General features: G+C 28.3%; 1 protein-coding gene across 1 annotated transcript in view; it reads left to right on the top strand.

Moving 5' to 3' along the window:
* The window catches only part of LOC129918348 (zwei Ig domain protein zig-8-like), a 45,819-nt gene that overhangs the window by 14,231 nt on the left and 19,520 nt on the right, over nucleotides 1-12,068 (top strand). The window contains exon 2 of the mRNA XM_055998821.1: nucleotides 10,794-11,223. Coding sequence (XP_055854796.1) covers nucleotides 11,127-11,223 — 97 coding nt within the window. The 5' untranslated portion in view covers nucleotides 10,794-11,126. The remainder of the gene's footprint in view (nucleotides 1-10,793; nucleotides 11,224-12,068) is intronic.

Here is a 12,068-nt window from a genome sequence, read left to right as displayed (position 1 = left end):
TTATCAACACTCTTGACTATTAAAACATTTTTGTTTTAAAATTTTGACACTTTCTGAAAATTAAACATGAAATATTAAATTTATTTTTTTGTTCATTTTAAATTTTTTTTATTTTGCACAGATATAATAAATGCTTGTCCCAATCTTTGACCTTCCTTTGATATTCGTATCACCATTCTCTTTACTTATTTAGTTCTTTTTAATTTGTTTTTACCTTAAAAAAACACTAAAAAGTGCCGATACGATAATCATCCGCAAATGACTTCGTACTCGGTGAAAATGGACCCCAGCGCGTGCGGTATCTGGGGGGGAAAGAGGCGTGGGAATAAAAAAAAAAAAAAAAAAAAAAAAAAAAAAAAATAAATTGGACGATGCATTTAAAACTTGATAATAAGACCAAAAGTCAGAAGACTGCTGCCGCAACTTGCTGTGACTAAGCTCTCAGAACTTAAATTTAATATAACCTCACTAAATCTTCAAAAATGTGTCAAATTTTGATAATAACATTTACAAATCCTTAATTCTCAAAAATCTATCAAAAAACAACCAACCACATAAATATTTTATGTCTCAAAATAATTGGTTAATAATGTAATTTTATAGGATTACCCGCCCGCAGTAAAACACAGAGTATACCTAAAATTGAGTCATTAAAATACAAAATGAAACCCTTTAGATTGATTTTGTTGTATACCAAAAACTTACAAGAGTATAATGATAAAAGAGAAAAGTTGCTTGTTTTGCAATTAATCTTGACTCTTTTATGAACACATTAACACAGTATCAAAAAACTGAACACACTGAACTAGCTTATGGCAATAAAATGTTTTTCCCTTGATAATTTTCCCTCTTTTTCCCAATACCTCTCTTTCTGTCTTAACAAATCTCACCCTTCAAAAGACATAAATCACATTCAGCTGAGAGTAAAAAGAAGAATTACATATTCTGGTTTTTGGTTGTTACATAATAATGTGAGCCCTGAAGGCAACCTAACTACCATCGCTTTGTAGCAGTAGCACAACTGCCAAAACATACACTTGCGCCCATAATAATGGAGGATGTTAATCATTCCGTTTTCCAAAGATACAACCATATATATGCTCTATTCGTATATACATTTATATAAAAGATACAGAGAATTCCATGAACTCTGAAACCATCATCAAGATGAGAGAGAGAGAGAGATAGAGAACATGAATTTTTCATACAAAAATAGAAACCGTCAAACTTGATCCTCGGTAATAGAGTTCTATAAATCCTGAAGACAGGATAACTGACCCCCATCCCGTCACCGTCGTCGTTTTTCGAATGTTTTCCTATACAAAAGCACACGAATTGAGTGGGTATTCAGAGGGAATTATACCTCGACAGGGGAGTTAACAAATTACATAGTTTTCTGTGAAAATATTTTTGTGCTTATGGGTCCTTGAAGCAATTTCAGATATATCTGAAGGATGCCATGCCTGCTTGCTATGGCCAAACTACATGAAAGGACGAAAAGTAGGAATTTTCAGTTTATGTAGTTTCTGTGTCAGTTGGTGCTAAGGTGCTGCTGTTTCTGCTGCTGCCTTGTAGTTGAGTTGAATTCTATCTTTATGATGGGGACTCGCAACTTCAACTATCACTGCTCTTTAACTAGGTTTCGGATTTGTGAAAGGAGAAGGTCGTCTTGGTGATAAATTTACGCAAAGCAATTTGCTGCTGAGAATATGTGCCACGCACATATTCAGAATCTAATGTATGATGGTTTGGGCCAAAAACGAAAAACGACCAAAAAGGACTCTAAGGATTCTCCATACTATTTTCTTAATGGCACATTCCTTATAAATCATATTGGTGTCAGATGTGGCAATGGGCAAAGGCAAGAAACATACCATCGTAAGTTAATAACATGAAATAGTTAATGTGGTATGGTTTTTTTTTTTTTTGTGGAATTCCTAAAATGCAATTTTCTTATACAAATCAGTTAGTTTGTGTTCTTCAAATAAAATGCGAGAATGTGCGTAACTCAATAATTTAGGCAAGTCCTTGAACAAAAAACAAAAATGTTTCATGTTTCTGGATGGTAGCTCTATTCACTTATTTGAGATAAATTAGGGTATTTTCTTTTTTTTTTGGGAAAAAAAGAGGATTTTCAATGAAACATTTTTTTGTAGAATGGGGTTAAGTCGTCCTTAGTCTCTATCATTTTTATCTTGTAAATCTAATTTGAAAGTTGAAGATGAAGAAAATTGATTTAACCAATCAATTTTAAAAGGGAAATGTGATTTACCTTTTTTATATTTACTCGTATTTTAGAAAAAAAAAGATACACTTGTGTAAAATGGAAGCTTTTGCAAGAAATTTTATATGAGTTCTAAGAATTTTAAATTAGGTTTATATGCAACATTGAAAGGAATATGGAATCAACAAAAAGCAAAAGGGCAAAATGATGATGATTTAAGATGCAGAATGGGAAAAATTTCTTAAATTTATTAATTTTATTGAAAATAATTCTTTCTATAAGACTTGTAAAACGCTTACATAAGAGTTCTTGCATCGTGTTAACTTTTTTGTTGTCTTAAAAAAAAAACATACTTCTTTAAAAATTGGATCAATTTTTAAGTCAGATTCATTCTTATTGATGATTTCTTTAAAAAAAAATTTTAGGGAAGTTTTATACAGAATTGAGTTGATATCCCTCTTGTTCTTTACCCTTTCCCCCAAACTGCTAGCGCATTTTAACTGAATGTAAAGGCATATGAGAAAGTCGAAACTTTTAAGAGTTTTCGAAATCAAAAAAAGAAATACAAAAAAGTTTTTTTTCGCGATACAAATATCGTGAATTAAATAAATTTTTAATAGTTGCCGAAAAAAGTTTAAAAAATTTTTGAAGTGAAAACTTCTTTAGTATCGTAGTGATTTGAAACAAGATGAAACGAAAACGCGACACGACTTCAACTTGTTGTAACTTTTTTGTTTCAATAGATAGATGAATGAAATTTGTACTGTAGATAGGTAATTAAATAAATTATAATTAATTTCATATTCAAAATTCGGAGATAACGGTAAAAAGATGTTCTTTTCCAACACACGTTATATCTTTTGATCTAGTGCACATATAAATTTGATTTAACTTTAATACGCATGCTGATAACATAACCTTTTATTTGATATATCACACATAACGGTTCGTGCTCTACAAGTTACACAATCTTAAATTGAAAAAATTGAAACATACCTCAAAACACTTGTGGAGATCTGTTGGCGATGACCAGCTACCAGTGTAGGAAGTACCGTAATCTCAGTCTGGAAATTCGACATGGTTGACTTTAAAAAATTCTAACTTCTCTTGTAGACATCTTTGAAATAAGATTTATACATCATTATACAAGGTGAAACAATAAGCTTTCACATGGTATAAAATTTTGTATAGGTTGTCAAACAAAAAAATTGAATTAATAGCATGAGAACATAAAAATAAATGTTTTTTTTTGCTTTTTTTATGAAATTTCATCGAGTTTAAAAAATTCTAGCTCTTTTTGTAGATGTCTCATAGACCTGATCGATATATATATTTTGAGCTTGGACAATAAGCTTTCAGATGGTATAAAATTTTGTATAAGTTGTTAGGGAAAAAATGCATTTAATAGCGTGAGAAGACAAAAATACGTGTTTTTTTCGCTTTTTTTGATTGATCGAGTTAAAATTCTAGCTCTTTTTGTAGATGTCTCATTGACCTGATCGATATATATATTTTGAGCTTAAACAATAAGCTTTCAGATGATATAAAATTTATATAGGTTGTCATATAAAAAACATGGATTTGAAGGTGATAGAATAAAAATAGGTAGATTTTTTCTATTTTTTTTTTTTTTTTTTGCAAGAAAAATGATTTTTTAAGGTTTTACTTCTACCACGTGTGAATTGCACACATGATTTTTTTTTTTTCGGAGTAGGCAATAAAGTAGCGGGAATCGATTGAGCCAGAAAGATTGATACGAAATACGACAAATAATATCAATTCCAAATTAATGAAAAAGTGTATATTTTATTTTTTTGAAGAGCTGGCTTGACAATATTTTCGTCTCTCAATGAGTGTGAATGAATGAAGTTTTAATACAGGCATTGGGGAATCATCTAAAATTTTCGGAAAGGATTTGTAGCTGATATTTGGTATAATTGCACATTGAGAAAAACATACAAAAATATTTTTTTTTGTCCCAAAAACGGCATTTTTAGTCGCCATTTTGAAAAATGCGTTTTAATGATTTTCTCGGCTAATGTATATCATTGAATGGATTTTTTTTTTTGTCTTGTTTTATAGAAAAACGTTTTCATTAATTGCTTAATATTAATTTTCTGTATAAAAATTTATTGAGGAAAAAATGTAAAATTTTTGGAGATGGTTGTTAAAATTACATTTTTTTTCGGTTCATGGAACTGAAAAAAATCTGAAATAACATTTGTAAAAATATAAATTTCTTTAATTTTGATGAATTTGATATCTTTTGTACGTCGAAGACTGCTTTAGCTTTAAACTGACGAATTCATTATGGTGCTTGGTTGCAATGATTTCTTGGCCAAAACTTTTTTTACTCACAAGAACAGAAATTTATATTTTGATATTCATTTCTGAAGGTTTTAAGGATGGTAAACTCAAATCCGAAGTCAGAATATTCTCGTCATTAAAAAAAAGTTTTTTTTTGCATTTACAAAATTTTTACAAAAAAAAAAAAAAACAAATACGAATACAATTTTCAATAAAACAAGACAAAAAAAAAATTCCATTTTTCGATCCATTCTGCTCAATCATTTTATCATGAACAATTTCATCCCAGAATCATCACGGTTTTCTGGAAATTTCTTCCGAAAATTAACCTGTATTCAAAGAATGACAAATTGATAAGGTTCTTTTCGAATGAAATATCCATTAAAAATTCTAACTTTTAGCAAATGCAGGATTCAATTTGTGTTAATTGATTTTAACATTTTTTTTATGTCAGCCAAATCAATGAAAATGAAAATTCACACGAAATTGTTAAAAGTGCATTTTTATTTTCAAATGAATTCGACTGAATTGATATTAAATCTTTACTCTTAACGTTCCATTTGAAATTACTATCCTGGAATTTCAGGAAATTCTAAAATTTTCTTTGAAAAATCGTGGATAAAAGCTTTGAATGAAAAATTACAAAGATTTTTGAAATAGATAAGATTGCAGCAGATTTAATCAGAACAGTCCTCCAATTTACTTGAAATCCTTCCTTATCAATAAGGACATAAATTATTACTGACAATTTTAAAAAAGAAAAAAAAAATAATTCCCAGAATTTTCATCTCTTCATAGTTGTATCAATTTGAATGGAAAATTGTAAGTAAAAAGGACATTTTCTTCGCTGTTGTTTTCTAAAAGGTATCGGGATTGGTTGCAAACTCAAGCAGTTGCTCATGGCACAAGTACACACACACTATTATGTATATTATAATCAACGCTTAAAAGTTTTCCTTGCAAATAGGGACAGGCACAGGATGAGAAGGAGTATGCTGGTATTTTATGTGCAACATCAACAGCAGTAGTAGCAGCAGTATAGGTACCAACCAAACCAAAATAGCAACGAGGATACGCGTTCGTTGGTAAAATTTTTGTTGAAAAGGCCATATTCTAAAGGATATAAATATAAAACTGTAGCGTAATGAGATGCTCTTTTCAAATTTTAAATTAATTTTAATGGGCGGTTCTTAGAACTTTTTTTTCACTTCGTTTTTCTCTGTTCAATGTTAGTGTATGTTTGTGTATGTTTTTTGATAATATGATGTATGCTATGCTACTACACACTTTACAATCTCTTTTGAATAAAAGTGTGATATATAGGTACATGTAATATGCCTGATGCCTGCCACATTTCTAACACACCACAGAACACAGACAACATGCAACTAATTTGACATGAGATGATTTCAATGGAGAGTATCCTTCAAGTATGCTACGTTGCAATTAATTCCTAAAAAGGGATAGTAATAGAGTAAAAGAGTAGTAGTGAAATGATGGTGTGTATAAGGATAATTTAGTATTCGACTAAGCATGTAAAAGAAGTGTTTTCATGTCCTTTTTTTTAGGGATTTTTTTTTCATTTTTCTTTTTTTCTTCAAAAATGAAGAAGAATATTTTGTAAAATAAGGACTTTTGAGAAACACATAAATGTTTATAAATGAATGAAGGCTTTTTATAGATGGAAAATTAAACATTGGTAGTAGTGCTATTATGAAATTGTAAAGAATCTGGTGCAGGTAATGGGGCTTTCTAGTGTTTTTTGTTTGTGTATATTTGAGGGTTGGTGTTTATATTACGCTAACGAGAAATTATTTTGAGACTTTTTTTAGAAATTTTTTTAACTAAGAAAAGTTGAATTTACTGTAATGCTCATTTAAGCTTTGAAAGTTTGTTTTCTGACTTGAATTTCACTAATTTGAGATACCTACAATTTCATATATGTATATATACAAATATAACGAACGAAAATTAAAAAAAAAAACTTCCAAAAACATCCGGATAATAAGGGTAATAAGGCCTAGCTAAGGGAGACTTGAAAAAAAAAAAAAAAATAAAAATATTGTACATCTGAAGACAAAAATTGAAGGTCAATTTTTATTGAAAAATAACAAATATGTATACCAAAATCAAACATTTAATGAAACCTTGTCGGTAGGCCGGAATGTGCTATGGATGGGTAATAAGGCCTATGCTTTAATTATCAAAAGGATCCGGGTAACCAAGATATTTTATTACTTCAAATGCAAAAAGTAAATTGATAGGATGCTTTATGTGTAAGACACGACAGCAAAATTAATGAGTGGACAAAAATTTTAATTTTCAATTTTAACCCTTGCGGGATGCACCGCATATATGTGTTCAATTAAATGTTCAAAAAAGCCAACAATCTCTTAAAATGTATGTAGGTACTTAAGAAATTCTAATATTAAAAAATTCATTGACTTCATCAATGATCTATGGGTACAGATTCAAAAGTCTGGCATGTTTTTTGTACGCAATTACGTAGTGGAGTAACTAAAGCTCAAAAATTGGCAATATTAGGGAAGCCGGCCGAACAGCTTAGATTTTGATAATCTTTTTTTTTAAACGTCGGTAATTAAAAATACTTTAAAGTCTATAGATTGAAAATTGCCGGTGTTGCCATTTTTATTTTTTAAATTTAATTGAAGATTTTTGTGAAGAAAACATTTTTTTCTTCAAAATTTTTTCTTAAATTTCATAAATTAATTGATGCCAAAAGATTGTCTAAGAAATTCAAGGAAAAAAAAATATTTGAAAGTGAGGGACAGTCTTCCATCGTTCAAGCGATAGAAGCAATTTTCTTATTAATAATTGAATTAATTGAAAAAATTTTAACATGTCGTTTTTAAAACATTTTCGTAATATAAAATGCATTTATTTTCAAATTTTTTAGGCCACATTTATGATGATTTGAAATTATAAAAGAAAATGTCAATATGTATTTCAGTTTATGAAAAAAAAAAAAAAAAAATAAAAAAGTATTTCATTTTCGAAGAACTTTTTTAAATAGAAGCTTTGAAAAAAATTTAACTTATTTTTTATTTTCCACATTTGAATATAAAATTATTTTTATTTATTCAATAGCCCTTATTGTTGAAAGTTAAATAGCAAAAATTGAAAGTTCTTATTTACCAAAGTCTTTGAGAAAATTAATTATTTCAATGGAAAAATTCAGTTTTTATCGAAAAACCCATTGAAATTGAAATAAATTTTAATTTTGTTTTCAAAAGTTTGATATATATTAACTTTTCTGCTTCGAAATTCAACTTATAATATTTATGGCCAAAAATTTTTTTAAAATAAATTCATATTTTATTAGAAAAAGTTTGGAAAAAAGTCATTTTAAAATTTTTTTAATAACATTTTTTTTTTAATTCTGAGTTTGAGGACCATTTTTTCAAGAACCCTTAAATAAATTTAGTGAATTTAAATTTAAGAGATAAGAATGAGCTTCTAGCTTTATAAAAATGTATTTAAAAATATTTTAGGTGTAGTCGTTGTTTTCAAAATATTTTTTTTTGTGTTTGAAGTCAGATTTTGAAAAAATTGCATTTATCGCTTAAACTATGGAAGATTGTCCCTTACTCCCTTTTATTTTTTTTTCCTTAAATTACCTAAAGAATCTTTTGCTATCATTTGTTTTATGAAATTTAAACAAAATAATGGTTTTGTTTAAAAAAAAATTAATTTTAATTTTAAAAAACAATACGGCAACATCGGCAATTTTTAATATATAGACTTTAAAGTGATTTTAATTACCTACGTTTGAAAAAAAAATTGTCAAAATCAGAGCTGTTCGGCTGGGTTCCCAATTTGCTTTGCTTTAGTTACTCTACTATACGGTGGAGTAAAATAAGTAGTACTTATTTTCAACTTTTTCTAATAATAATGTTTATTTTTTACTAGACTCACTTTCTGTCTGAAGTTAAAAACGGTTTCTTTATTTTTGGGTGTTGTTTTCTGTTATTTCTTCGCAAACCAGAACTGCTTTTTTGTTTTATATACACAAGAATTAATAACCATTTAAATTTGTTCCAAAACTTTCAGTTTCCTTAACGTTTGAAATTTTTTTCCTGGAATTTTTTGATCAACCTTAGAATTTTATAGATCTTGTTTAGAATTTTCGTTTAAAAGATTTTGGCTCTTTCAAAATCAAGCGAAAAAAACGTCGTTTCGATATAAATAAAAACAGATATCGAAGTTATTTAATTTGAAAATCCTGGAGTCTATATTCAGTTTTGTTGAAGTTTTTAATTTTGTATTATTTCATGTACCTACATTACATTACATGTACCCACATAATCACAGTTGGCAACAATACAACGCCAAAATAGTAAATTTTTTTAATATTGATAGGAAAGTTGTCAAATTAAATTTGTTCTCAACTGATTTTTCAACTAAGCCAGATTTCTAACTTATATTTTGTTTTAAAAAATATTAAAAAATGCTTTTGTAATATCTAAAAGTCAATTTTATGTATTTATTAATTTCCGTACTTTCATAACCATGTTTGAGCATTATCATCAGATAAATCAATGTAGTCAAAAGCTTTTAACAGTTCATACTTCAATATTTTTTAAAACTAAATTAATGCATTTGGAAATTAAATTCAGCCTTTTGCAAATCAAATTCACCTTTTTTTACCAAAGTATTTTTTTAAACATTTGATGTCTTATTTAAATTGTGATTGTAAGTTCATGTTTTACAAAATGATTTGATTTTAAAAGCTTCAAATTCCATTTACAAATGCATTTATATGTTTTGAAAAATGTTGAACTTAATGAAAAAAAAAACTGTATTTTAAAGATCTTTATTCAATAAACTTTCAAAATCTCTTTTTTTTTAAAAAGATCTTCAGTGACCAACAAACTATAAAACCATTATTTTTTACTTATTTTTTAATACTCTATTCAAATTTTCTACTAAAATGATTTAAAAAATTCAAATTCACAATTGAATTTAACAGAAAACTTTTTATGATTTAAATTATAAAGCAAACAATGGAAAAAAAATAAACCAAAATATTATGCATGCGAATTTAGAACAAACATTTCAATAACAAATTCTAAATCTGAAAAAAAAAACTACCAACCTAGTTTACATTTTAGTTTTGCTTTTTTTTTTCATTTTGCTAAACATTCTAATATTTGTTTCCCTTTCTTCTTTAGTTTTTGTTCATTTAAAAAATATTTCCTCTTTTTCTATTTGAATTTTTGATGTCACATTCAACATTCCACAAAAAAAAAAGGAACAAACACGAACAAAAACAAAAAAAAAAAATGAGAAAATATTTCCAAGAATTAATCATTGAAAGTGTGAACTACTTTCATCAACACTCGCTGTTTTAAAAATTTCAAAAAAAAAATTACCCACAATTCTAAAAAAACTGACATAAATGAAAAAGTCTCTTCCATACTTACATTTAACCACAACCAACTCCTGCCACGTATAGAGTCGTCAAGACTCTCTCTCTCTTACTTCTATTTTAGAGAAAAAAAAAAAGTGCGTGCTTTCTAATTTATAAAAAAAAGTAAAATTTCATGCAACACTGCAACTGGCATAGTTTCTTGTCAGCATGAATAACTTGCCCTATATTATATCTCTCTGCCATCCATACGTAAGTTAACCTCAGTGCATATAGGCAGGTATAACCTATACCTAAATTCAAGATACTCCCGACCAACGACGACGACGTCAAGTGTACAACGACGACGAAGTCAGCGTGTCCTAGTTCGCGTCCAACAAAAGAAATTCTCCTTCATAACATGTAACATGACGAGTAGAGGTATGTTTGGAAGCAAAAAACTACAAAAAAAAAAGCCCAACAAGTCTTCAAGAACCCTTACATATAGAGCTTGTGTGTTCGACGATAACTGCAGAATATTTATGATGCATACTTTTCTTCTTTCCACAGCTAAAAACCCAACTCGTATACTTGCTGCCATGATGTATGAATTTTTTACTTATGACTTACATTTTACTGCTCTTCTGCTTGCTCCTGGGTTCATTTTTTTTTTTTAAATTGTGTTTCATTTTTTTTTGTGTTGAGATTTAAGGACTCTTGAAGAGACAATCATTATTATTATTCCAAATACACAAACCACATGTGGAATGAGAACAAAAAAAAAAAAAAATGAAAAAAATTAGGCCAAGTTGATGAAAATTATTGACTTTTAGTAAAAAAAAAAAAATGTTACTCATACACCATAGTGAACATAAATATTTCCTTTTTTTACAGAGGGAAGAGAATATCCATCAACAACTCGATTTACAAGGTAAAATCAAGTCAGAGAGAGAGGAATCTTCATCAAACACACACACACTTCCACAAATAACAGAGGTACCCCCCTGAGTGATTCTAAATGAAAAAAAGACCGGATATTTGTTATCCCACTTCTGATATATTGAATCCATTATCAGAATTTAAGGAAAACTAATAAAAAATCAAAAAAAAAAGAAAAGAACGAAGGGACACAAAATTCATTGTGGACATAATTTATCCACCCAAAAGAAGGAAACAATAAAGAACGAGAGAGGGAGAGATAAAAAAAGAGAGAGAAAAAAAATATATATGAAAATGAAAAAGAAAGAAAATAGCATCATGAATTTACAGGACTGTCACTTGGTACATTTGTTCCTTGCAGCTGCAATTTTATCCTTCAGCATGGGTAAGTGAAATCAATATTTTATTATGTAAACCTCAACATACCTACACACAATTATACGTACAGCGAGCGAGAGTAGATGATGTACCTGAAAATGTATTCTCTCATTTTATTTTTGTGTTGTTCTTTTTGCTTGGGAGATTATTATTATTATTTTGTATGATAATGAGTTTATTGTTTAATCCTTATTTTTAAAATTAAAATAATTAAATGAGCGATTAAATCTTGTTGTGTGTGTGGAGTTAATGAGTTTTTATGTTTTTATTTTTAGTCCTTGGAAGGATTTAATAATTTTTTTAATGAAATTTAAATTTTTTTACAAAAACAGAATCAGTTTATTAGAAACCCAGATTTTGCAATCAAAAAGGATTCTCCTCGTCAGTCATGCATATTATTTGTTTGTCTATTTTTTTTTTCTTTTTTTCTGGATCAAACTTATGAGATGACATTTTGATACCACACTCACACACACATGAAGACAAACAAACAAGACAAATAATAGAAAAAACTAAATCTGCAACCGCATTCATAAAATATGCAAATATATTCATGTCAAATAGTCTTAAATTGAGCGCAAGGCCAAATATCCTTTTTAGTTTGATGTAAAGAGAGAGAGCGGGTGAAACCAAAGAAAGAAAAAAAAAGGACACAAAAAAAAAGAACATAAATGTAGTAACTTTTTATCGTTGCTTTCAGTATGCATTGCCTTGATGGTTTGCAGAAGTTACACATATCAAATAGAGAGAGAGGAAGAGAAAAAGCTTTTTACACAAAAATTTTTCAAAATTCGTCCTTCGGGGACCACTAGAGCACCATCACTACCACAAATATTTGATCAGTTCTTCTTT

This window comes from Episyrphus balteatus, chromosome 4 (genome assembly GCF_945859705.1).
Source record: "Episyrphus balteatus chromosome 4, idEpiBalt1.1, whole genome shotgun sequence".
NCBI classification, from domain to species: Eukaryota; Metazoa; Arthropoda; class Insecta; order Diptera; family Syrphidae; genus Episyrphus; species Episyrphus balteatus.
This window is presented reverse-complemented; position numbering and strand designations above follow the sequence as displayed.